The following is a 25,917-nucleotide window of genomic DNA, read 5'->3' on the forward strand; positions in this document are numbered from 1 at the left end:
CTGGTAACCAGTGTGGAGGCCAGAGGGGAGATTAATGAGGAATGAGGCCCAGTTTTCTATAAGTGGATAATTCACTCAACAGATTTAGTGCTGTCATCAGAAAGAACTGATTCTAGACAGTTTTCAGTGAGAGCGTAGTTTACTCAGTAGCTTCTATAGCACAAGTTGACATCTTCAACCTACTGTGTTACCTAATTATTCAGTCATTCTCAACACCCTGATCCTGCAACAATCATCAATTGTATTAACACTTGAGCTTTTAATACTGTTATCTTAAAACCTACAATGTGAAAAGAGCCAATTGAAGAACATATACTGACTTGTTTAATTCTATTAAGTTGTTTGCTGCACAAAATCACACAACAATGGCAAAACAGCATAAAAACACTCAAACGTCAGGTTTTTATTTGTATTTTTCAGCAAAAGTCCATTTTAAACAAAATACATCACTGACAGTTTATCAGAATTTAGTTTGAAAAAAGACGAGTGTAAAAACAGGATAAATGTGACTCGTGATTCATAGAATCACTTTGAAAATACACAGGTACGATGAACATTTCTCCTTCGTATAAAAGAAACATAATCTAAGATGATAATTCAAGACCTGCATGGACCTAATTAATGATTTACTGCCTTTTCAAATAAAACTGGTAAGAGAACTGTAAAATATTACACCATCATATCCATTTAATTCTAGAGCAGCTGCGTGGATCATTGTCCAGAAATTTGTTCAGATAAGCTGGATGTTGTGTTGGCAACATTCACCGACCGCTGCAGGAAAACAACGACCAACGATGTGTGACCAACGTAGGAGCCTTGCTGGTGAGCGACCCAACATATCAACTCCAGTGTTCGATGCCCAGACAGTGGTACGAACCGTAATGGAACCAGACCGTACAACTCCTCCTCCCTTCACCTCTGCTTCGGATGCTTTGACTTGGGGCCGTCAGATGCTGCGCCTGCCATTTTCTTGTATACTGCTTTCTTTCTAGAATCTTTCTCATCTGCATCATAAAGAGCGTTCCTGAGAAAGCGTGCAGCCGCTCCCTTGTCCAGACGGGCAGCTTTCTTCCTGTCACCGATCTCCTTCACTCGGTTCATGTACGTCCTGATTCGCTCCTGAAGATCAGAGAGTAATGACAGGAAAATGAGACAAAGCACTTAAACAGTGAGAAGAGATTATGTCAGAGGAAACACATGATACATACCAACTCCTGCTTGATTCCATGTTCCCTGGGATTTACCCCTTTTGTGACCAAGTACACTGTAAAAGAAACCAAAAGTAAGACAACATACAGTTTGTAGCATGTTTATTAGACTGTGACTGACTATGTTAGCTCTTTTAGCGTACAATCTACTTCTATACAATTCTTAGGTATATGTTTTCTATCACATAATTCTCTTTACTCTTGTTTTTTTAATTCTTGCTTCTCTTTATGTTGTTTTCTGGTTACCTCACGGAGAATATTCCATATTTCAGAAGAACATTATGCAGATATGTGATCACAGTGAATCCAGAGAATAAAACTTACTCCAGAATAATGAATTCAGGGTGTAGGCGGACATCAGGTCCAGTTTGGCTTGATCCAAAGGATCCAGCTGCAAATAAACATAAGTTAGTTATAACTAGCACCAGCTTTTTCATTACAACAGTGAATAATAACAGTGTTCATGTCCTCTAGGCTCTGTCCTTGTGAGGCAGTATCTCATAGCTTGGCCAAACAATATTCAGTAAACAAGGCCTCTACAGTAAAACAGAAAAATGTTCCATCCTACGTATTACGTCACAAACCACTGGCTACAGACTCACATTTAGTTCAATACATATTTAATATGTAATTCTCACTATGATATTCTCCAAAGAACCTGGTAAGTGTCAGAACAGGTGTTTACATGTATACTGGTGCTTTGATAGACTGGTGACCAGTAGTGAGCTCAGCCTCTGACCCAGTGAGATGAGGGAGGCTCCAGCATCAAAACAATCGTCATAACAACAATATAAATATGGTGCTTTTCCAAATTCAAGCACTTTCGAGTACAAGTTACATTCACCCATTTGTGCAAACATTAATACAGCACTTCTATCTGTTTCTGTCTCACATACACATGCAGACTAGAGGATCTGGGGCTTGAACCAGCGACTTTCTGGTTATTGGGCAACCCTCAGGGTTAGCAGCTGATGAATTAACTAGGACTTCCCTAAGAAGATATCTGGTGGAACAGGAGCATCGTATTTAACAAATACCTGAAGCAAGTTTCACACTTTAAAACAACTGAATACTCTTGTGTGATGTGTAGAATCTGCAGTCAGTGATGTAAACACTCTTCTCACGTGTGGGAGTGAAACTAAAACAGGTCTAAGTGTTGCTCTGTTGGTTTCTGGACCCGTCTAAGACCTGGATCCAGGATCCAGGCGCCTGCAGCCTCCGCCTGTGGCCGCTCGCAGTGCGTGTTCCCCCCGGTCCTACCTTCTGCTGGAGGTCGCTCATGTTCATGGACATCAGCTGCTCCAACATGGTCTTGACAGACGTCGCGGACGAGTCGAAGCCCGTGAGCTGCTCGTCGATCTCGTGCGGGTAGTCCTCCGTCTCTGCGGCCATTGTCCTGCGGGACGAGTCAAAGCCCGGATCTCAGCTGTGTTGTGACACGATTCATTCACATGGAGAAAACAGCTGTGATGCTAACGAGCTAGCCGGCTAGCCGCGTGTGCTGCTAACAGGCTAAACAAACCAGCGTCCACGCGAGAGTTAACACAACAACACGTGTACACTACACCCGAAGCGACGCGTGTTATTAACTTAGCATCAACACGAGTTAACTGGAGGTTTTAAAAGATAAATGTTGAGTTTTACCTTTTTAACACGCTGCAAGCTGAGGAGGGGAAGTGACGTAACACAACGGAAGATAGTTTCCCCTGTCGTCACTTCCGCTTTGTCTCTTAAGGGGAAAGTTAAGGAAGATTGAAATTAAATTACTAAAGTACAGATTCTTCGTTATTTTAAACCACTTATTGTTGTGACAGGTTTTAAAAGGGTCAGTGTTGTTTCCTCTGATTATCATATTATACAAAAGATTTTATTATGTTTTTGAAAAAACACAGAAAATAATATGTTCTATAATAATATTCAATATTATGTTCCTGCAATAACGTCCAAATCCAAAACACCAAATGTAGACCAGTCAGATCTGGACCAAATTAACACCTAGAGTTTAAAACACAGGGTCAGAAATGTGGAACCTGGATTCTACGACCCACAAAAATATAATTTCTCGGCCAATAGGTTTCATTGTTTTTTAAGTTGTATATTAAAGTCTGCTATAGGTGAAAAAACACAATAACACCTCAGAGCTCAGCCCTCAGAATGACATCACACCTGAATAACCAGAGTTAGTGCTTTTACTTAGAAAATGATCTCTCCTGCAGGGATTGATAGTTCTTTTATTTTATATGTATATTTGTCTTTTAACTCCATGTGACTATAATTGTGCTCTTCACCTGTTTATATTTTATCTGGTTAATTTTGCTGGAATATTATTATTATTTTGTAATGTCTGCATCTTCCCATCTTGCAATTAATTAGGTTTTAACAACATGTATTTTGGCATTTATGTCAAATAAAAAATATGTCACTTCATCAATTACAATCGATGTGCTGTGTACATCGTTATTACCTCTTAATATCCAGTTACTCACTACTTGAGTAGTATTTACTCTAGTACTCCAGTAACAATACTTTGACTTGAGTACTGTTTCTGTTTCTGTGTCTTGGTAGCTGTTTAGCTAGCTTGATGTTTTTAGCCTGTTAGCTTTGTTTAGCTAGTAGCTGAGGGAGGGCGGTGCAGGTGTTCTTGTTACTATGGTAACCAGAGCGTCAGGGAGGTAAATGGAGCCGAGCCGAGCCGAGCCGAGTCGAGCCGAGCTAAAGTCAGACAAACAGCTGGGAACAGAGCTAACTTCAGACATCATGGACAACTGTGATTTAGAGAAACTCTGCGTCTCTGCAGGGAGCCTCCGTCCGGACTTCGCACCGGAAGTGACGGAGTACACGGTGACGGTGGAGAGCGGCGTGGCCACAGTGACCGTGGACGTGGTCACTAGTGACTGTGCAGCCTCACACAACATGGTGAGTCCTGCACCCAGAGTCCTCTGTGTACACAGTGTGTGGTTCAATCACATCTACTTCTGCTTCCTCAAACCTGTCACCTCTTCAAATGCTTCTGTCATAATACAACTGCTGCTGTTTACTACATCCTGAGGATGATCAATCAATCAATCAATCAATCAATCAATCAAGCAATCAAGCAATCAAGCAATCAATCAATCAGTAAATCAATCACATTTTATTTATATAGCCCATATTCACAAATCACAATCTGTCTCATAGATCTTAACAACAAACCCAACAAACCCTATTAACAGGGGGGGGGGGGGGGGGGGGGGGGAGTATGCCTTATGGCTGCATAATATATTGTACTGTGTACTATGTTCTGAGTACCTAGTATGTTGCGTACTTACAGTATGTTTACACTGGGAGATCTGAGAGATACTACATTTACAGTCCTGCACATGTGGCAGAATTGACTTTGACTTTGACTTTGTACCTAATTGTGTGTGTGTGTGTGTGTGTGTGTGTGTGTGTGTGTGTGTGTGCGTGTGCGTGTGTGTGTGTGTGTGTGTGTGTGTTTCAGCTCTCTGGAGACGGGTCCAGCCTCATCAACCTGAGTGATGGGCTGAACAGGGTGGAAGTGGAGGTGGTAGCTGAGGACGGCTCCTTAAAGAAATACCGTGTGGACGTCACCAAGCTGTCTGCACAGGTCGCACAGCTCAGTGCTCTGACTGTGGACGCAGGCGTTCAGCTGCATCCGGCTTTTTCCTCCAATGTCTACGAATACAAGAGTGAGTGGAGACAACCGGGCTGAGTTCAGGTTATATTAGAGTTTTAACACCAACAATACCTTGAATAACATTCTTAAACTAACAATTTAGTAGCACTTAAATAGCACTTACTTATAGCACTTTGTAGTTTTGCTTTTTTGAAGAAATTGTACTTTCTCGATTCTTGTTGTTCTGGGTTTGTACCCTCATGGTTGAATGCACTTATTGTAAGTCGCTTTGGATAAAAGCGTCAGCTAAATGAAATGTAATGTAATAATAATAACAAACTTGTGTAGCACCTTTCATACCCAGAAGAAACGCAAAAAAAACAAATAAGAACATGTCAAAATGTTTCATCGATGTTTATTGGACTTTTGTTAAATTTATATTGCTGAAATTTATATTTTGATGATTATTGACATTGTTTTATTGAACTACGAATATTAAACATGATTCATTTGCAACACTAGTGTGTCAGAACATGTGAAAAATGTAAATACATGTGTGAAAATGAACCAGGTAACATTTATTTCTGTTGGTGATTCTGATTTCTGTTTCCCTCATTGTAAACTTCCCCCCCCCCCAGGCATCGTTCCCTTTCACTGTGATGCTGTGACGCTGCTTCCCGAGGTGCAGGACCGACACATCGGAGTCGCAGTGACCGGGGGAGACGCCTCTCGACGCGTCCCTGTGAACTTTGGAGACACTGCGGTGCAGATCTCCGTCCGGTCAGCAGATGGCAGTAATTCACAGGTGGAGCCCGACACGAGCTGCACCACGCTCGCCTGTAATCAACAAACAAGAGTCCTGATCGGGTTGCACTGGTGTCACTCAAGGCTTAATGTCTTTAATTTGTCATTTCAACACATACTCACACCTTCAGAGCTTTCACGCTCACCTCATAGTTGCCACATATCTGCCTGGTGACATACGCGCATCTTACATGATCCACATTTTCATATTTATAAATAACAATATGGAAGTCAGGCCGAATTGAATTCATATTGTACATTTTAAAGGGATGACCCGTGCTGCAGCAGTGATTGATTGTTTTTCTTAAATAACATCGGACCCCCCACCCCCCCCCGCCCTTACTGTCAGGTGTACACGGTGTCGGTGACTCGAGAGCTCGTTCCGCTGGCTGTGACCTTCACTGATGGGAAGCAGCAGCTGGACTATGAATGTCCAGTGTCCCTGAGTGCTTTTTATAGGCCGGTGTCTCTCAGCCACAGGTGAGACCACGGGTGGGAGGATTTATGAGAACATATTAGCAGTAGTTGCAAAAGCTGTCACCTCCTTTTATTATTTTAACAGCTTTATTTCTGTGACAGAATAAAAAAAAGTAGAGTAAATCAAATTAAAACACGTTAAATCAACAATCATTATCACGTGCAGTCTCAGGTTAACACTACAAATGGCCACAGCTATTCTGGATATTTGGTTAATTATAGCCTTTAAATCCTGTCGTATCCAAGTAGTAAAGATTCTGCATATCGTCTGTAATGGCTCAACAAACAGTGTGGAGACGGAGCTGCTCCTTGTATTGATCTGCAGTGACCCCAAGCAGACCCTCTCCAGGCCGTATAGTGAGATGCTGGCACGCAGATCAAGAGTCGACCCACTTAGCGACTGTCCTCTGGGAGACGGCTGGAAGGTCGCTGAGCGGGACCTTGACGGGGAGATGTCTGCTGCCCCGGTCAAGTGCTTCTTTGTTTACCGAGGTAAAGCCCTGAAAGGTTTGTCTGAAGCACAGCTGCTGTGGAGGGAAGGCTCCTCTTGGTTTGTGTTAAAGGTCAGTGGGTGGACTGACTGTTGTGTTTGAAGCTGAAGAGAGAGGAGGAAGGTTATAGTTTGCAACCGTCACAAGGACACGTCTCAGTAATTGAAGAATAAAAAGTTGTTTTAATGACGTGGTTTTCTTCAGAGCTCCTCTCTTACTGTTTATGTTAATAGACAGTTAACCTACACTGAGATTTATCTAGATCCACTAAATTTGAAACGAATACCCGCTGCAACGAATACCCGCTGTAACGAATACCCGCTGTGACGAATATCCGCTGTGACGAATACCCGCTGTAACGAATACCCGCTGTAACGAATACCCGCTGTAACGAATACCCGCTGTAACGAATACCCGCTGTAACGAATACCCGCTGTAACGAATACCCGCTGTAACGAATACCCGCTGTAACAAAGGGGATATTGTTACTTAACTAAGACCTTGTGTATCCAGCTGTCATGGCTAAAGGTTGGATTAAATATCAGGAGGTTATATCCAGCAGGCTTTTCTCTGCTTAGTCAGATGTGTATTCGTGGTCAACAGGACGTTTTTCAGATTGTTTTACTTTAATATAACAGAACACAATTTGCACAATTGCTTGTATTGCAGATGTAATTCGTCCAGTGAAAACAATTTAAATGAATTCTACAGTTTTTCCTGTTATGTTGAAAGAGACATTGTTGTTGTCTTTTTAACACAGGATGCGACCGAGTGATGAAACTGTCCGAGCTGGGGTCACACGTTCCTCGCTGCCCACACAGACCCACAGGACCCCTGGATTCAAAGGTCAGTATGAAAGATGAAACAGCATCACTGCATCGCCACTATCACCCCCGACCGCTCATCCTTTATTCACACGTCAGTCCTTCACGGTGACTAAGGGCCGGTTTAACTTCCACAGTAAGAGTATCGTGTCTCTGTGTGTGGGGGGGAGGTAACTCAGTTAAGACTGGGATGGATGAAACAGGTTTTTGTGGACATGGTGCAGAGTTGTGAAACTGTTTTTGCATTATACCTGAATATCTTGACTAAGAATGAGGAACCTCAGCAAACTGCAGAACATGTAAATGCACTTGACTTCATGTTCGTTTCCAGGATGTCACAGAGACAAGTTGGTATAAGAAGCACTTTGCATCAGCCGGTTGTTTGGAAATAGAGACGAGACACATTCTGGAGGTAATAAATCAATCATGTGATCTTACTCTGCATTATCAATGTTCAATACTGAAGTTTATGTTAAATTATTAAGCCTTACTTTCCCTGATTGCTATTTATTTTATTCTACAAATTCCTGAAACAACCGTCCTTGTAAAACTTACATTCGTTTTATAATTCGACGAGATTATATCAAGGCTCTAAAGGTGAATACACCTCAGCAGATTTTACTGTAAGTCACAATGTAGATGATATATTCATCTCTCCTCGTGTCTGTTGGAGCTACTGTTTGGCCTGCAGGTGGATTCCCGTGTTCTTTGTCCGCTTCAGGTGCGTAACTGGGAGAAGAGACTACAAACGACAGCAGGAGAAGACAATGTGAATGAGCTGTGTGCCTTGGCCCAGCATCATCTGAAACTCTACCGACAGCACCTGCCAAAACCAGGCATGTAACACTATCCACAGCAACAGTGCAGGATCAGTAACTACAGGGAAGTCCCCCGTCAAAGTGAATATAAACGGCATTGTTACAATATAAGAAAAGAGGTGATTGGGTTAAATACAGCACGCAGGCTACAAATCGCTTTCTATATCAGCATTTAATCCTTTTAACAGAGCGCTTCCTTTGTGTTCTGCAGCAAAATAACAACAACTGTCTGTTGAGTGTTTTAAAAACACGCTCGTCGTGGACAGAAGAGTCGTTTCCCCGGCTCGGCCTTCAGCCATTAAAAAATACATGAAAATGGGCTCGTTAGCGGTGGCCTCAGGAGCTCGTGTCCCCGACGTGCCAGCCACTCGAGTTACTGCTCGTCTCTTCTCAGCTACTTGTGCCCCGCTAATTGTTTGACGACTCTGAGAAGTGACATTCAAGACTGATCCCAGAGGACTGAATGAAAGTCACCGGAGAGGGGGGGGGGGGGGGGGGGGGGGGAGAATAGAACAAGCTTTTTCTGTTGTAACACACAAATATCATGTTTTCATCAAGAATGGGGAAATCAATTCATCACAGGAATGATTTACTGCCTGTATTTACATTAGGAACATGTGTATCCGATAAGTAAAAGTAATTTTGAAGCAGCAGCTGAATGTTTTTTGTGGATATGTTTTGTAATATTCACTGGAATACAGATGCTGTGGCATTAGTTCAGTCTGACAGATAAAGGCCGCTCCTGCCAGGGGAAGTTACACTCGCTGAATATTTAATACAGAGGATGCATGCAATCATTCGTAACGTGAAAGAGAGACGGCGGCAAAGTAGGAGATTGTGTTATTCCTCATCACGCACTGTGAATCACTGAGAGCAGAAGTGTTGGTGCTTGAATCCCAGTGGAAGAGGATCAGATGATCCCCTGTTGTTTCTCCATATTTCAATGTATTTTAAAGTTCCTAAACAAGCTCTGTTTTGGCCCCTCACAGTTTTAGAAAAGGCTTATTGAATCCATCCCATAAACCCAACAGGAAATTCACTATTTAGAATTTATTGATTGATTTTAGGCCTCTTTGCCACTTCCACACTTCGTCTTAGGACTAACTCCTCCTAGGGAATTAATCTGATTGATTTCAAATTTTGTGACTCTGACAATATTAAATTAGAAAGCTTTTAAAATAAATATACAAAGTATATTAGAAATGAATTGTTGCATTCTAAATACCTGCGTTTTGTACAGTTGAAAGCATCGTACACTTGTTCGTTGGTTTCCAGATGCTGAGAGCTGAGACTTTCCAGGCTGCACAGTGTTTATTGTTCACCTCTCCTCAGGGGACATGTTGCAGCACGAGGGCGGCCGGTCTCCTCTGCAGAGCCTGGAGCAGGCCGCTGTCCACTGTGCGTCCGCTATCAGACTGAGCTCCAGAGAGGCCAGGCTCCACTTCCTGTTGGGACAGGTTCTGGAGGAGCAGCACTACGCCACAGAGATGTACGGCCTCCAGAGGAAGGTAGCAGAGGTTCCTACACCTCAATGTCATGAAGCTTTCAAGAAATATTAAAATAATATGGCTTTATTATTCTTAACAGCTCAATACTTAACAATATCATTAAGATTTGATAGATTGAATCATATTATTGGTGACAAACAGTGTATAGTGCAGCTGACCCGACCTCTCCCTGTCTCTGTCCTTCGTCTCCAGGCCGACAGGGACAGAGATGAATTGAGCGACGCCAAGTCAGCAGCGCGACAAGATGAGATCCTCGCTGTGTGTAAACTCCACGGTTTCCCCCGCACCCCCACGGTGGAGAACCAGCTTCGGGCCTTGGATAAAGAGACTCAGCAGCTCAAGGAGCAGGGGCAGTCCAGCAGAGCCGACTACGTTCAGACTCTCCACACGTGGCTCTCCAAGAAAACTGCCAAGGTCACTGAGCATTTTAATGTACCTGCTCTGATGAGTAGAACCAGTGGATACTTACAAATGTGATGATCGGATGTATTGTGATACAAGTATTTTTGTTGCATCACCATCTGCCCTCGTATAACTGAGAGGCCAGAGGAGATGAGGAGCTTTTACATTCTGCTCTGTCTCAGATCAGCGTCTCACACGTCAGGAGATCGGCTGGATGATCTATGACTTGTCTGACAGGATGTATAACTATCCTCTCTTTCTGTAAACTGTTCATCCTGTTCACTGTCTCTGGATGTTACCGCCACAGTTTACGACATCTTTACAAACAAATGACAAGCTTCATACATTTTTATAAACACAATAATAATGTTTTAATGCTGAATACATAACTTTGAATCTGTCACAGCAACACTGTGTAACTTGTTTACCTTAAAGTAGCAGCTTCAAAATGTATTTGATGGTTCCCTGACTTGGAATAGAGAGAATGTTGCTGCTTTCATTTCCTCTGTTACAGCTTCAATAGAATCAAGTTGAGGAGTAAACCAGAGTTTATCTCCAATATTCAGCTGGAAACTTTTAAAGTATGAAGAATTCTGAACAGAGTTTGGTGGATTTGATAAAGCAGCAGCTCTCCTGGTTCAGGAAGCAGAGGATCATAATACACCTGATCTAGACAGAGCCCAACAGAGTTCATCCCCCCGTGTGGCTGCAGAGGGCGCTGCTGCTCAGTTAATTACACGGTGTTGCTTTAAGTGATGCACATTAAAGTATGTGTTGTTGTTTGCTGCTGTGACACTGTTCTGTAAAGCTGTTTGGATTAAAGCAGCCCCTAAATTATTATTCATCATTAAATGTCAGATGAACTCCCTCTCCCCTTGCTGCAGGGCGGTGGATCAGCTCCGCGGGAGGAGGAGAACCACAGCTCTGTCCACCGAGCTCTGATGAAATACCTGGACGCCTGGTCTCTGAGTCCAGACAGCTGGGAGTTCAACCTCCACGTAGGACGGCTGCTGCTGCTGCAGGGTCGGAGCAGAGGAGCCCTGCAGCATCTCCAGAGCGGCCTGGCTCTGCGGCCCCTGCATCCGGCACTCAGGTCAGATCACAGAGCTACAGTCAGTCAGCAGCTGTAATATTAGTAATAATGAGCATGCTTATGTAAAACCTATTTATACTTTTGTGAGGTGATATATCCTTTTCTGTGTCACTGTAACATCTGAGCATCTTTGATAAACCTCTCAACCAAATGTTCTCTCCCCTGGAACTCTTAGAATATGTGTCGTCACCATGTGAGACGAGGCCTGACCTGTGATCTGGATTAACATGTTGGAGTTCCTCATCTCCTCTGTGTTTATCTTCTCAGATTCTTCACCGGGCTGGCTCTGCTGCAGCAGGAGCCGAGGGCCTCTGAGGACACGGAGAAGGAGGCTGCTCTGTTCTTACAACAGGGACTGGAGCACTTTGTCAGCCAGCGCTGCAGCAAGGGGTGTGTGTGTGTGTGTGTGTGTGTGTGTGTGTGTGTGTGTGTGTGTGTGTGGCGGAGGTGGGTGCATTCAGCAAAGAGGGAGAGAGTGAGAGGGCTTGACTGTATCAGTGCTGTACCAGGATGTTCTGTTTTAATCCTGCAGGAGTGAGAGCTCTCGGAGAAACACCATCAAAGTCTGCAGGAGCACAATGAGACACCATCTGCTGAGCCACTGTTTTAAATACTATACAGTGACCTCTAGATATGCCCATTTCACAAAGCCACCATCTTTGTCAGTTAATGGAAAACACAAAGCCTCTGCGTTTGTGTCGTATTTGTGTGTTTCGCTTGTATCATGACCACCATGGCTGGTTTCTCTGTGCCGTCCTTCCTGTTTGTGTTTCCCTCTCCAGCTGGAAGGAGCAGGATCCACCGGAGACTCTGTCCGGCCTCGACGCAGAGTTCCTGCGAGGCCTCCTCACCCTGGGCCAGCTGCAGCAGAGAAACACGCTGTCAGGAATGAGCGCTGAGCAGGTCTATCACACGTATGTTACAAACCAGAACATTCACATCAGTGTAAACCAGTTAAATAAGTGTTTAATCGCTGCATGAAAACCACGTCTCTGTTCCCGTGCTGGAATGCACATGATGCTCTCAGTGCAGCCGTGCTGGCAGCCCAGAGTGTGAGTCGGTGTGTGTGTGGTGGACGGGTGAGCGGGCAGCTGGAGTGGGTGCTGCTGGACGCTCACTTCGCTCTGCTGCAGAGGCTGGTCCAGCAGGGTGGGGGCCGGGCCAAGGTGGTCCAAAGATGCCGGGCCCTCACGGCTCTGATTGGCCTCAGCTCCATCCCCCCGTGTCAGGAGCTGCTGGACATGCAGGAGAAGGTGAGAGTGGAAACATTCAAAATACAGATTTGATCTGTACCACATTTATCTGTAAACCTTTACTTGCATACTGCTTCCCCTGTTGCTTTGTGCAGACATGCCAGCTGGCAGTAGTGACCACACCGCGGGACAGCCACGCCCTGTGTCTGCTGGGTCTGGCTCAGCTGGCTCAATATGGCAACAGCCCAAACTCAGAGAAGTCCCAGGAAGCCATCGCTGATGCCTGTCTCAGTTTCCAGGCCAGCATTGAGCTGGAAGACAAGACGCAGGGCGGGGAGCCACCTGAACAGCTGAGACGTGAGTTTGTGTAACTGGCTCAGCAGAATTATCTCAGACATTTGGAAATGAACTACAGACACATTTATCATCCCATCTACGCTCAGAACAAAAATGGTGGCAGGACCGGCAGAACTCTGAGAAAGAGAAATCTGCCAAACCACCTACAGCCCAACCAAAAGGAGTGAAGGGGCCCTCGGACCCCGGTGTGGCCGAGAGAGGAGCCAGGCGGGGGAGGGGGGGGCCTGGTCATGTCCGAGCGAAGGCAGCTGTAACCAAAGCTCCAGCCCCCATCGGGGGAGGGAAGGCCGGGCGACCCGCAGCCAGGTGAGCCACGCTGGCAGCCGGAGGCGAGCGCTCGACAAACCTGTTATGTGGTCGTCTGGGGCTGTTGGTTCACGTCTATTTATTCACGGGTGGTTTCCTCTGGATGAATGTGGTTTCCAGTGATGCTTCACTTTCATGTACAAACACTGACTTTTACTGTTCATCCATCTTGGAAGCTTCACTGGTCCAAGTTCTGGTTCTTGTTTTCTTTCTTGTAGATATATTAAAGGTAATAATTTGTCTTTTGGAAACATTTACACATATTAAAAAGTTTAAGGACCACACTTAAATAATACTAAAATTACAGAGCTTGAACCATAAGAGTACAACACTGGCACACGTGTGATTTGCTGTATTCTCTGCATTAGCACAAATTAAATCTATTTCAGAGCCTTTGTGTTATGTTTTCTTTCCTGTAGGGGGAGAGCTGGAGCAGCAGCCAAGCCAGATGGATCAGCTCATGCCTCCAAAGCAAAGCTCAACAAGTCCAAACAGGCCTGTTGCCCCGGAACTGTTGAGACGGCAGAGGGTGAGACTGACTTTAAAATCAAAATGAGAGTGGCTTTCAAGGTCAGGGGGAAACAGGTGGAAGAAATGTGGTTAACGTTCTTTATGGGTTGAAGAGGGATTTCAACCACAAGCCTGTTTTAAGGGGCATCTAACAATGTACAGTATGTATGCCTCATGTGTTTTATCTGTTTGTCAGAGAAGGTCACTCCGCTTCACGTCTGTAGTTTCAGAGGCTCCAGTGGGAGACGGAGTCGCTGCGTCCTGTCCAGTGAACTGCAGGTCTCACGTCTCCCGGCTGGGTCTGGCCCGCGCCCTGTCCCGCTCTGCAGACACCCAGAATGAGGCCAAGCGGCTCTACCTGAAGGTCATCTCCATGGCACCAGGGGTCAGTGGTTATCTGTGACATTTAGAGTTCAGACATTTCCTCGATAAGAACATCATTAACCTCAGTGTTGTGAGGACAACCTGGATACGCTGCAGGTCATTATTCATATACTCAGCTGCAGGAGTCTGCTGTGGATTTCCAATATAGCTGATGAATTACCTGCTGTCTAGCTCCACGATGCCTATATTGAGTTGGTGCAGCTGCTGGAGCCGTGGGACCCTCGGGCTGCAGCGGAGGTCTACTGCAGGTTCCCTCTCAGGCCTGTGGCCGAGCAGAGCTTCGACGACGCCTTCATCACGGGAGAGATCGTCCGCCTGCTGCTGGCGCTGGAGCAGTACAACCACCCGCAGCTGGGCCCCAGCCTCGTGGCACACGGAAAGGTCATGGGCCTCAGTGAGTCCTAGTACTGGTGTTATTACTAGATCCTCATTCCACAGAAAATGATCAACTGACTTCTTATATTCTTCAGTATTACACACTTTACACCATATTATGTGATAAACTCCACCCATCGAGTGACACTCAACAAACACTGCACTTACTATTTGCAAATACTGGTCTACAACAAGTATACTTAACAAATAGTGTTGCAGCCAGGCCCACGTGAAATACCATAACTTGCTATTTATATAGATGTATCACATTCAGCTGGTGTGATGGTCAGATAGAGAGCGTGACATGTTACACACACACACACACACACACACACACAGACACACACACACATGCAGCATGATGTCAGGTAAATAACGGACTGAGGTTAGAAATATTTACTAAACATGTTCAATATATTTTAATGAAATGAAATCGTCCTGTTGACAAACTGTCAGGGACACGGTCAGGGGTGAAGACATAACCTTAAGCTAACAACAGGACACCCCCCCCTTCCTGTGTTAAAGCATTTCTACTGGTCTGTGTCTGTGTCTGTGACTGTGTTTGTGTCTGTGTCTGTATTTGTGTCTGTGTCTGTGTCTGTAGGCAGCATCGAGAAACACATGGACGTCTTGGATGCAAAGTCCATGACCGAGCTGCTGAGGAGCGTCTACGCGAGGATCCACGACCGACAGGAGGACGACCAGGACCTGCAGGAGTTCTTCAGGTTCAGATGCTGGATATGACGATGGAAATAACTCATGACTCCACTTACTGCTGATATATATCATCATTATGTTCTTCATTAAGAGGACACTGAGAAAATCTTCTTTCCTTCAAAAGCAAATTTAATTTGAAAACAGAGTTCACATTAAATTGTTATATACAAAGTGACCCCCCCCCCCCCATAGTGCAACGAGAGACGAGCGCTTCAGTGAGCAGGCCTCAAAAATGGAACTAGCGGAAGAAGTTAGATCTTTATCCCCAAAGTATTATTCTGAACTGGAAGCTGTGTGACTCATTCATCCGTCCGAACAGAGGAACAGGGTACAGGGATATTTTCTCAGCACTCGAGGAAAACATCGCCTCTGAGTTTAAACCAAGCACCGCACAGAGATAAAATCCCACACAAACATCTCACTGTTCATTTGAACTTAATTCTTTTCTGGCACGTTAGGTCTAAAGATGAGAATCAGACCCACAGTAGGAAATCGTCAATCCAAAGACGACCAGAGAAACAATTGAGCTGTGGCTGAAGTGTGGTTCAGGCTGCACGGAGCACCAGTGTTGTGGTCGACCGTCTCACACCTGGTTGAGTTTGGTGACGATGAGCACCCGGACCGACTGGTCGAACCCTGAGCACACACACAGGCCCTGCTTGTCCGGACTCCAGTCCAGGCTGGCGATTGGCTGCGTGGACAGGGTGACGTTCTGTAGGAGGTTGACGCTGCCGGCCACGCCCATATCCACGCCCTCAGAGTCCGGCTTGCTTCTCTGAGCAGGATACTCACTGTCATCGTCAAAATAAAAGGATTTCACAGTTAATGATAAATCATGAAAACCTTGATTCAAATGAAATGGAATAACAAATCATTGTCGTAAAAGATGGACGACTTACTATTTCCACAGATGTAGGTTTCCTGCTCCCCCTGCCGTCATGAAGACGTCTCTGTTCTGAGGTAAATGTCTCACCTGCCAGATGGTCGACTTATGAGCCTGAAATAAAGAAGAGGGGTCGTTTACCAAACTATTAAATCAGTAATGGATAAATGAATTCTGAGCACCTCTCTAGACGCTGTAAGAAAACCTCTCAACCACTTTAATGGGATGAGGGTCAATAATGCGGCCTGACAGCAGTAAGATTGTTTCATAAGCAGTTGTAACTCTTTCTATGATGCTGATTCAAACTGGAAACTCTTTAATAAATGTCTCTCATATATAGTTTTTATCCCCCGTGTGATCTCCTCCATCTTTCCCCTGCGCTCACGTTCACCATGCTCCACCTTCTTTGAGTAAACTGCTCCACCTACTTTACGTAAATCCCTTGTTTTGCATTTTCATTCTCTGAACAGCTCCAGGAAAATAGAAGCTCCACAATTGAATGGATTCAGTAGTTTTTGCCAACGTTTCTCACACGAGACGGACGCAAGACTGAAAATAAATAAAATAATATGTTAAATAATCCAATAAGTCTTGGCCACTATTATAACTTGTGTGTAGAGATACATTTATATGGTGATTTAGACCAGAACTATCAGGTGGAAGCTTATGATTCACGGCTGGAGACTCTGATGTTCCACCTGTTGGTCGCTCACAAGAACTGGACAAATATTGAGAAAGCTGCGGCGTCTGTTCTCTCACTACCTGGCAAACCCCGGGCCGGACTGAGCACTAACGCCAATTTAAGTGTGTTTTTCTTGCATTTTCCCACAAAAAGCTGCTCTCCTCTCTCCTCGCTGGCCCTCTGTCGTTTTTGGCCCGGTGTCACGAAGCCACGGAGAATGTTAGACAAACACGACCCCAAACTCTTCCAGCTGTGAAAACGGTCAATCCGACGTGTGCACCTAATCCTCTCTGTACCGTACAAATGTAAAAACAATAACAACGACACTAATCTTTTGACGTTTTTCTACATGTCGGAGCCAAACATCCGTCTGGCTCACTTCCCCCTTGGGTCAATTACCTTTTCGGAAACGGAGTCGAAGCCCTTGGTGGGGTGCTGGGTCCTCATGTCGAAGACGTGGAACTTTCCCTCCAGCGACGTGGCCACCAGCTTGTTCATGTCGATGTCCTTCCTGTCGAACTCCACACAGCAGACCTGCTCATGATGTTCAAAAACAACAGTTACTCCCTGGGCATTTATCTTCACTACGTGTTTTTCTATATACGGACGTAATGACGTTACATCCTTAAAATAATATAATAATATAAATTATAAAATCTAGTCAGGGCAGTGCTTTGAGTGTGACATGTGGGCGGGACCAAGCATCGACCTCAGTTCAGTCTAAACGATGCTGGGAAGTCACTTCTATCCACTGTTGTGTTCAAGTGCTGGTTGCAGTGCAAAAGAAATAATGTGTATTTGGACAGTTTATCCTCATAAAAACATAAACTAGCTTTACAAAGATCCCAAGCAACAGGAGCTGTCACAGATGTTATTAAGGATTTATCTTGTCAGCCCAGGAGTTCACCTTACCCCATTTTTAATGTTGGTTTCCCAGCGTAGGGACATGTTCCGCAGGTCGAAGAGTTTGATGTCCCCGTTGTCGTAGCCGGCGCACACACAGCGGTCGTGATCGTTGAAGGCGTGGCCTGTAGTGAAAGAGTCAAAGAAAAATCAACACTCACTAATATCAGGATGAAGACATGGGACATCTGTCCAAAGACGGTTTGACATTTTAAAGTGATACGACACAAGTATCTTTTATTAAACCAAAGGCCGTAGATAAACCTCTGCTGAGCCTTTGAGGACGTATTCATGTGCACTAAGGAAGCAGGTTTCTGAAACTGGACTGGACAGCTGTGGTTTTATAAAACCTGTGGTTCTTTGTTTTACTCACCGAATGTAACAGTCCAGCAGTCCCTCTTGGTTTCTCCTTCCAGAGGCTCCATGTTGGCTACAGGTGAATCTTTCTGTCTGGGATCCCAAACCTTCACTGTCCCTGAAACACCCGAAGAAAAACAGTTATGTCTTAGCTCGACATGAAATCATTTGATTTTAAACATTCAACCTGGGATCTAATATTTGTATTCATCAAGGTTTAAATAAAAAAACAATTCTAACCATCTCTGCTTCCGGTGACTATCTCAGGTGCACCGTCACCGATGCCCAGGCCACCGACACCATGGATACTATTCACTATTTCTTTATGGGCCTTGACGCTGTACACGGGCACTTCAGGTACCTCCAGATTCCTGTGGACATCAGAGGGTCTGACTTTAAACAGGGTCATTGTGAACTTCTAAACTCAGCCAGACATCAAAATCGATTGCGTGTCGTCAGTAAATGTGGATAAAATACCATATATTGAGATTTCCATCAAAGTCTCCAGTGGCTATGTGTCTTTGTTGAAGAGAGGACGCCCCGAATGTCGCACACTTTATGGGTTTAGGTTTCTCCACCTTAAATAAGAGAGATGCAGAGTTTGTTAGTAAGACAGCAGGAGTGTTAGTGTCAGTGACAAATCCCATTCATCTAAAAACTATAAGTAAGTATGAGAGAAACTGGAAATGTTTGTCACAGTTTATTTAATCCAACAATTTAGCACAACTAATTATCGGTCCAGTAAGTAGATGATACACATGATATTTATGAATTGAATACACAGTAAGATTTAAACAAAGAATGAGCCTATAAACAAGAGACTAAATACAAGAGATGACAAACGACGAAGAAGAGACAAGTGTGTAAAGTTGCAGCAGTTGTTTGCATTTAAAGACAAAGTAATGATGCAGGCAGGAATATGACGTAAAAATAAAATATGAAAATAAGATGTGCACATTCAGTTATAACAGGAGTAAGTTTGATGTGTGACAGAAACTCTGCAGCTCAGGGTTGTGAGAGTTGCACAGTGTTATTGTGTTATATTGTAAATGAATTCTAACATCATCTGCAGTTTAAAACAACAACAACAACAACAATAATAATAATATAAAGACGTTTTCAACAAACGTTGGACTAAAATCTATTTTATCTTATGTTGCTGCCTGTATGTTGCCTGTTACTATGGAGACAAGTGTCTCTGGACTAACGTGGTTACTATGGAGACTCTCCTAGAAACCTTAGGTAGCCCGGAGACATTCTGGTGTGTGTCTGAAGTGAAGAGACATTTAGAGACATGAGGAGACATTTAGAGACATGAGGAGACATTTAGAGACATGAGGAGACATTTAGAGACATGAGGAGACATGAGGACACATGAGGAGACATGAGGAGCGAACCCACCTCCTTGATGAGCTGAGCATCTCCGTGCTGAACCTCGTAGATCTGCAGGACCCCGGTTCCTCGGGGGAAGTTTCCCACACACACGAACTTGGCGCTGCTCGGGATCCATTTGGTCTCGAACACGGTGTAGTTCAGACTCTTCTGAATGTGCGCGACGATCTGAGGCTTCGACAGAGGAGACGACATGTGAGCTGGGTTTGAATCTCCAGTAAACCGGTGGAGAAGCTGATGGAAAGTAACGTGACTCAGGTCGAAGCGTGAATTCCCAGTAAGGGCTAGCTCAAATGTAGAGGCACTTCCGGTGTCAGCAGAAACTGCCACTGCTATGTGGAGGCAGCTGCCTTTGATGTCACACTGTTCAAAGGCAGCTGCCACTGATGTCACACTGTTCAAAGGCAGCTGCCACTGATGTCACACTGTTTAAAGGCAGCTTTCACTGTTGCTTTTAGTGTTTTTAATTTAGATCATGAAAGTGAAAACGAAAAGAAACCTGCACAGCAGCAGATAATGTGCCTGTAGATGAAATGTGTAAACACAACGAGGACGAGTGGATTCACACTTTACAGAGATGAGCCGTAATAAAAACAAACCAGGTTCCACATTTACAATGTGACCAAACATCCCATAACACTGATGCTCTGTAAATCCAACCAGAGTGCAGTTGACCTGTTGGACATGTTGACGCTCTGAGTTCATTGATCATTTCATCAGTAAAGTCTGTTCAGTGACTCTTGTTCAGTGATTTCATGGACACACAATCAGTTTGTTTCACCTCCGTCTCACATGTGGAAAAGACAAGAACAAATAATCAGCTCATCGATGAGGATCAGGATCAACACAGGTTCTAAAACATCACACAACCTGATTTCTACATTGATTCAGAAAACAACAGCAACATCAGTTCTTTTCAAACACATTCATGTCAGTGTAATTATAGATTTCTGTCTTTACAAAGTGAGAACTAGATATCTATGATAAAGGAAGGTCAGTGTGTGATTGACAGCTGATCAATCAATCAATACAATTTTATTTGTATAGCCCATATTCACAAATCAGTTTTTCTCATAGACATTAACAAGGTGTGAGGGTTGTCTCTACCGCGAGACCTAAAGCTGCCAGACCAAAGACAAGTGAAGGAAAGACATTTTCTACTAATTTTGCAGATAAATGGAAACTAACAATACGTTCAAAAGACCATCTGATTCCATATCTGCAGATAAAGACACGACGCGCTGATAAACATCAATAACTAGGTATGAATCTCAGGGCAGTTGCCCTCAAACCGGGTGGCAGCAGAGGCAGCTGCCCCGAACAGCTGTGGCAGCTGCCTTTACAAATCAGTGGCAGTTCCTGTTGCCACCGGAAGTGCCTCTGCGAGCTGCCGCTGTCTGTCTGAATTCCGCTGCCACAACAAACCGGGGTCCTGCTGCTCCGGTTGGGGCTGCCCAGACAGATGCCTGGCGGAAAACTAACCCGTAAAATAAATGTTGACGCAGAGAAACAACATTTTCAAAAATGTGCACAGGATCTTAATCAATCCAGGCAGCAGACCTAGATATTTGTTATTTTAGTTAAGACGTCATTATTGATGTTGTTCTCTACAGGCACCGGCGCTGTGGCACGTTGGGGTCCTCTCTGATGCACGCGGATCTCCCTCATGTCGCCGTGGCCTCTCGCTCTTTCCCGTTTCACTGTTTCCTCCGGTTCCATTCACCATGTGGTCTAACGTCGTGATGAACGTTGATAAAAACCCGGACTGTGTCTCCGGCGCTGCCGCGGACAGCAAAGAGGACGCGGACGCTTTCATCCAGGTGAAGAGAAGGACCCAGAAGAGAAAGCTCGAACAAGATGGAGACATGGACACAGAGCAGGCGGTGGCCAGCAAGCGGCCGCAGTTCCCCCCGATCTCAGGCGACAGACTCAAGGTAACAGGCGTCCAACGACCAACGGGTTCATGTTATCATTATCATTATCATCACTTTAATAATGTGACTGCAAGAAGTAAAGTCCCAGCATCACTGGAAACCACAAGACTGAAATGAAGTCAAACAATATCAGTTCAATATTAAAGTTAACAAGCTGTGTAAACACCGACTTGATTCATCCTCTATAATATTTGTACTGATTCATCTCTGCTTGTCATGATCCCCTGGTGGTATTTGATATGTTTGCTTTGTTAATGTTGCTGTGTGTCAAAGCGTTAAAGGTCCAGTGTGTAGAATTTAGTGACACCTGGTGGTGAAGTGTCGTGTTGCAGCTGAACACCCCTCACCTCCCAACACGAGAGAGAACCTGTGGCTTCAGTTGTCATAGAAACTCAAAAGGTTTAGTTTGTCCAATCTGGGCTACTGTAAAAACATGGCTGCCTCTGTAGAGAGGAGCCGCTCCTGATGTAAATATAAAGTATTTATATATAAAGGGCCCGTTCTAGATTAGTGAAAACAGCAATTCGTACAATTTAGATGAAACTCTGAAAACCCCTTTCGCCTAAATCGTACACACTGAACCGTTAAAAACACAAAGATCGTCCTTCTCAGCTGCAGCTTTCGCTCATCACAACAGTTTACGTTTTAATAAATGTTTTGCCACGGCTGGATGCTAACACTGATTCTGATTGGTTCGTGTGTTTCAGGGACCAACTGAGATGCGTAAGATCGCGATCCCAGCTCACAGATACACGCCCCTGAAGGAGAACTGGCTGAAGATTTACACCCCCATCGTGGAGAACCTGCACCTTCAAGTCCGATTCAACCTCAAATCTAGGAACGTTGAAATCAAAGTAAGTTGCTGACAGCGCTCCCCAGTTGTGTTTCCCTCTGGTCGTCTGTCGTGTGTGTGATGAACTTCTCTTCTTTCAGACGTGCAAAGACACACAGGACATCGGCTCCCTCACGAAAGCAACGGATTTTGTTAAAGCGTTTGTTCTCGGATTCCAGGTTGAAGTAAGTTTGATTATTTGATGATCTGTGCTTTTTCCAATACATTTTACTTCTTTGAATCAGATTTCTCAGTCTGTGTTTACAAGGCGTTTGTATTTGTGAAGACATTGTTAAAGGTTTGATTAGTTTGTTGATATTAAACTTATATCAAGTCTCGTCTCCTGCCAACAAATGAAGGTTCCTCCCTGGGACAAACTAAACTTTACCAAACTTCTCTAAAGCCCGTTTGTTTTTGTTTTTAAACCTTTGATTAAACTTCACTGTCTCTCTTTCCAGGATTCTCTCGCTCTCATCAGATTAGATGAGCTTTTCCTAGAAAGCTTTGATGTCACAGACGGTAAAATCACAGACAACTGTCTGCTCTGAAACTGACCACATTTTATCACCACTTCTCTTTCCTTTCTGTGAAATTCTCTAAATCTGAGTCTGTCATTATTCTGTCTTGGCAGTGAAACCTCTGAAGGGAGATCATTTATCCAGAGCCATCGGCAGAATCGCAGGAAAAGGAGGAAAAACCAAATTCACCATCGAAAATGTCACAAAGACTCGGATCGTGCTGGCAGACACGTGAGAACTCAGTCATTTCTGCACATGACAGCAACATGACCATTTGTTATTTTATCCCAGTGATTATCGACACTATGAGGTTATTTTTCATAACGTCTTCATTTGCCCTTTAGCTGTTTAACATTTTTCGGTTTCACTGCAGTTTTGGTCAAACTACCTGGAAATTGATAGTTTTGCTGTTCTCATCACACAGACAACAGATACTTTATAACTTAAAGTTTGTGAATTACTGTTTTGATCAAATTATTTCCTTATGACCAAACCTGGGGGAAGAAAACAAACTTTTAATCAGTAGAAACTGTCATCACACTTTGAAAAAGAACAAAGATCCACTTGTCGTTTCTCTTTTGAAACTACGCAGCAGAGTTGGTGTGTTCATATAAATCTTTTTGTCCCTTCACAGGAAAATTCACTTATTAGGATCTTTCCAGAATATCAAGATGGCCCGGACGGCCATTTGTAACTTAATCCTAGGTAAGTGTGTGTCTGTGTGTTAATGTCGTATTCGGAACAATCTCTTGGAATCAACATGTGACGCCGGGTGTTGACCTTCAAACCTCTTTCTTCTCACAGGAAGTCCACCTTCAAAGGTCTACGGTAACATCAGAGTGGTGGCGAGCAGGAGTGCTGAGAGATTCTGATTGGTTGCCGTTTGTCATCTCTTCCCCCCCATTGGCTGGTGGAATTCCCACTTGGATACATGTTAAGACTGTTGCCGACTTCTCAGGCTCCACTGACTGCCTCATGCTTACAGCTGGTTACTGGATCAGTTGATTCCTAATGAGGAACAAGTTATGCAACAACAGAATTCAGGTATCTGATAAAGAGTTTGTGTAAATAAATAAAAATGAATCCCTGAAAGACGGAGTTCAGTTCTGTCACTGAGTTAATCATGTAAACACGATGACTGTAAAGCTGTTTAAGACAACTCCAGAAAATGTCTGGACAGTTGGAGCTTTTCTGGAGTTTCCTTCATACATAAAGAAAACACAGCAGGAGTCAGGTGAAGTGACGCCTGCGCAGAACATGGACGAGGCCTGGCGAGATCATTACCACTGTGGAAATCACGTGTTTTTGTTTACAACACATCAAAATCTCGTCGTCTTTCCAGATTGACGTCTTCTTCTCATCCAGAGATACTTGTATTCTGTTTTCAGTTTTTCGTCCGTCATGTGTTAAAAAAACACTACTATCCTACTCACGATAAATCAGTACATTTTAATAGAGGGCTGACTGGAAACACTCGAGAGAATGTCCGGAGAAACGGTCTCGGGACATTTGCGTTTTCACAAACAGCTTCTAAAAAATTCCAGGACAATATCTGAAGTTCAGTGAATGTCTGAAAGCAGCAAAAACTGCCTCCTGAAAGATCCAGGTTTTTGGCGATTGAGTTCTGATCCTGAACAGAAGTGACAGGAAATTCATTACTTTCAACATTTCAAAGTTTATTTAAATTTTATTTAATTTTCATACAGTATCAAGTTTCCAACAGTCCCACAGCATAAGATGCAGCATGCAGAAAAAGGGAAAAAAAAAAAGGTTCTCAAACTTAAATCTTTTCAGATATCCCCACACAAACTAAAAAGAACCCAAAGTCCGTCAGAGAAGAAGTAGCACTTACAAACTAAAGCGCGGTCTGAACTATACAGAGAACAGAGAGCCAGAACTGCATTTAACAAATACTTATATACAAAAGAAAACAAAAAAACATAAAAGTTTCCCCTTTAAGCTGAGTACAGTGCGTGGCAGTTTGAGACAGGATCAGATGTGCAACCTTCACTGGAATAGAAGCATCTCACTGACCCGGGTAAAAATACAAAAAGTTACATGTAGTTCAGTTCATTTGGATTACCTCTCATAATATGTGTACATTTACCAAAGTTTGGCAACATCCATATTGTATACCATTAAATTCTTAAATATATTAACATCACCATCCATGTGTAAACAAGAGGATTATTTCAAAAAATTGATCTACATGCACAACAAAAAATATATTTCCATGTCATGCAAGCACAGGGAGGCCCAAGCCGTGCAGAGCTTTGGGATAAGGGACCACGGAGCACTCCGGATTCACATCTCTGACCGAAAACTCCCGTTCGAACCGGCGGGCGGCCTCCGAAGCCAAACGCAACAAAAAAGCCATCCCAACGCCATTCATAGTAGGAAGCATTTTTTCCCTTAGAAATTAACATTTTGGTTAAAATTTGTTTTTCTCCCTGTTTGTAGAAGTGGGTGGAAGGGGGGAGAAATGAGGTGATTGTGACAGAAACTAAAAAGTGGGAGAAGAAGCCAACTTCTGAAATGTACACGTTCAAAAAGAAAAAGAAAAAGAACCTAACTACAATATACAGTCTATCCCATTGCACACTGATCATGCCAACAAGTTAAGATTTTAAGTGTTTTGCGTTTGAGAAACCGAGCCGTCCTGCGCGTTGCTGAGAAAGGTAAGTATTCAGAGGGGCTCACGCTAAGCGGAGGCAGAGCTGCCTTCTCCTGTCGCTGTGAAAGATGACGAGCACATTGATCACCTAATATACACATACTGGTTAAAAAACGCTGCCTGCAGATAAGTCTCTTAAAATCCTATATACTTGCACAAACAATGTAAAATCTCACTCTTGAACTATTCCTCCCGAGTCCATCCAGCCGCTGTCCCAAAAAAAAAAAATGTCTTGAAATTTTAACGATTTCCACGAAGCGTTGGGAGAAACGCACAATACTTCATCGAGAGTAAACCAGGTATCGCTCTGCAGCCACAGATTGTTTTTGAAAAGACATCGTCTTGGCATTTTATTTGAATCTATTATCATGACAAGAAACAAGGAGAATCTCCAACAATACAAACACAATCGTACGTATAAATAAAACTAGCTAATCTTATTACAAAAGAAAAGAAAAAAGAAGAACCAATTGCTTTTTGCGAAGAGCGACTGGAAGCTGAACTGGTCTAAATCGTTAACGGCTCGTGTGTGAAGCTGAAATAGAGGAGAGCAAAAAAAAAAAAAGAAGACGCAGCTGAAGTGTTGTTTTGCGTCTACAACCCGACTCGTGCAGTTGGAAGTGACGCGGCCACTTTGCCCGGCATGATGACAGCGGTGA

General features: G+C 43.9%; 4 protein-coding genes and 2 long non-coding RNA genes across 6 annotated transcripts; 2 read left to right on the forward strand and 4 right to left on the reverse strand.

Annotated features, from left to right (window-relative positions):
• Positions 1-383: 383 nt before the first annotated feature.
• On the reverse strand, positions 384-2,975 carry c1d (C1D nuclear receptor corepressor). The gene is made up of 5 exons (XM_034608242.1): positions 2,853-2,975; positions 2,469-2,604; positions 1,533-1,599; positions 1,209-1,264; positions 384-1,119 (listed from the first exon to the last, which is right to left on the reverse strand). Exons 2-5 carry the CDS (start codon positions 2,598-2,600, stop codon positions 913-915), a joined length of 462 nt encoding a protein of 153 aa, XP_034464133.1. The 5' UTR covers positions 2,601-2,604; positions 2,853-2,975; the 3' UTR covers positions 384-912.
• Positions 2,976-3,798: 823 nt separating this feature from the next.
• LOC117775260 lies at positions 3,799-15,569 on the forward strand. Its single transcript, XM_034608240.1, has 20 exons — positions 3,799-4,124; positions 4,690-4,897; positions 5,463-5,629; positions 5,978-6,108; positions 6,431-6,597; positions 7,357-7,442; positions 7,752-7,832; positions 8,142-8,256; positions 9,571-9,746; positions 9,939-10,160; positions 11,033-11,241; positions 11,509-11,631; positions 12,024-12,155; positions 12,269-12,494; positions 12,590-12,791; positions 12,878-13,097; positions 13,517-13,626; positions 13,832-13,992; positions 14,163-14,385; positions 14,971-15,569. Exons 1-20 carry the CDS (start codon positions 3,885-3,887, stop codon positions 15,108-15,110), a joined length of 3,339 nt encoding a protein of 1,112 aa, XP_034464131.1. The 5' UTR covers positions 3,799-3,884; the 3' UTR covers positions 15,111-15,569.
• On the reverse strand, positions 8,537-11,202 carry LOC117775264. The gene is made up of 4 exons (XR_004616232.1): positions 11,099-11,202; positions 9,910-10,182; positions 9,464-9,765; positions 8,537-8,697 (listed from the first exon to the last, which is right to left on the reverse strand). It is a non-coding gene; the product is annotated as an uncharacterized LOC117775264 (long non-coding RNA).
• LOC117775263 lies at positions 14,599-20,085 on the reverse strand. The gene is made up of 3 exons (XR_004616231.1): positions 19,924-20,085; positions 14,744-14,746; positions 14,599-14,609 (listed from the first exon to the last, which is right to left on the reverse strand). It is a non-coding gene; the product is annotated as an uncharacterized LOC117775263 (long non-coding RNA).
• On the reverse strand, positions 15,548-19,599 carry wdr92 (WD repeat domain 92). The gene is made up of 8 exons (XM_034608241.1): positions 19,310-19,599; positions 18,386-18,486; positions 18,149-18,279; positions 17,925-18,026; positions 17,561-17,676; positions 17,048-17,182; positions 15,983-16,080; positions 15,548-15,874 (listed from the first exon to the last, which is right to left on the reverse strand). The coding sequence occupies exons 1-8, from the start codon at positions 19,493-19,495 to the stop codon at positions 15,667-15,669; spliced, it is 1,077 nt and encodes a 358-aa protein (XP_034464132.1). The 5' UTR covers positions 19,496-19,599; the 3' UTR covers positions 15,548-15,666.
• Positions 20,086-20,916: 831 nt separating the features above from the next.
• Positions 20,917-23,682, forward strand: pno1 (partner of NOB1 homolog). Its single transcript, XM_034608243.1, has 7 exons — positions 20,917-21,234; positions 21,942-22,088; positions 22,168-22,251; positions 22,525-22,585; positions 22,698-22,815; positions 23,219-23,289; positions 23,389-23,682. The coding sequence occupies exons 1-7, from the start codon at positions 21,025-21,027 to the stop codon at positions 23,454-23,456; spliced, it is 759 nt and encodes a 252-aa protein (XP_034464134.1). The 5' UTR covers positions 20,917-21,024; the 3' UTR covers positions 23,457-23,682.
• The last annotated feature ends 2,235 nt before the right edge of the window (positions 23,683-25,917 follow it).

The sequence above is a fragment of the Hippoglossus hippoglossus genome, chromosome 15 (genome assembly GCF_009819705.1).
Source record: "Hippoglossus hippoglossus isolate fHipHip1 chromosome 15, fHipHip1.pri, whole genome shotgun sequence".
Lineage (NCBI taxonomy): Eukaryota > Metazoa > Chordata > Actinopteri > Pleuronectiformes > Pleuronectidae > Hippoglossus > Hippoglossus hippoglossus.

Coding starts and splice junctions, on each gene's coding strand:
- c1d (XM_034608242.1), bottom strand. CDS start 2,600: ATGGCCGCAGAGACGGAGGACTACCCGCACGAGATCGACGAGCAGCTC. Junction 1,600..2,468: donor TGAGCGACCTCCAGCAGAAG/GTAGGACCGGGG, acceptor GTTTATTTGCAG/CTGGATCCTTTGGATCAAGC. Junction 1,265..1,532: donor CCTGAATTCATTATTCTGGA/GTAAGTTTTATT, acceptor TTTCTTTTACAG/TGTACTTGGTCACAAAAGGG.
- LOC117775260 (XM_034608240.1), top strand. CDS start 3,885: ATGGAGCCGAGCCGAGCCGAGCCGAGTCGAGCCGAGCTAAAGTCAGAC. Junction 5,630..5,977: donor CAGATGGCAGTAATTCACAG/GTGGAGCCCGAC, acceptor CCTTACTGTCAG/GTGTACACGGTGTCGGTGAC. Junction 9,747..9,938: donor TGTACGGCCTCCAGAGGAAG/GTAGCAGAGGTT, acceptor CTTCGTCTCCAG/GCCGACAGGGACAGAGATGA.
- wdr92 (XM_034608241.1), bottom strand. CDS start 19,495: ATGTCGTCTCCTCTGTCGAAGCCTCAGATCGTCGCGCACATTCAGAAG. Junction 18,487..19,309: donor ATGCTCAGCTCATCAAGGAG/GTGGGTTCGCTC, acceptor CTCTTATTTAAG/GTGGAGAAACCTAAACCCAT. Junction 18,027..18,148: donor AGTCACCGGAAGCAGAGATG/GTTAGAATTGTT, acceptor CGGGTGTTTCAG/GGACAGTGAAGGTTTGGGAT.
- pno1 (XM_034608243.1), top strand. CDS start 21,025: ATGTGGTCTAACGTCGTGATGAACGTTGATAAAAACCCGGACTGTGTC. Junction 22,252..22,524: donor TTCTCGGATTCCAGGTTGAA/GTAAGTTTGATT, acceptor CTCTCTTTCCAG/GATTCTCTCGCTCTCATCAG. Junction 22,816..23,218: donor CGGATCGTGCTGGCAGACAC/GTGAGAACTCAG, acceptor GTCCCTTCACAG/GAAAATTCACTTATTAGGAT.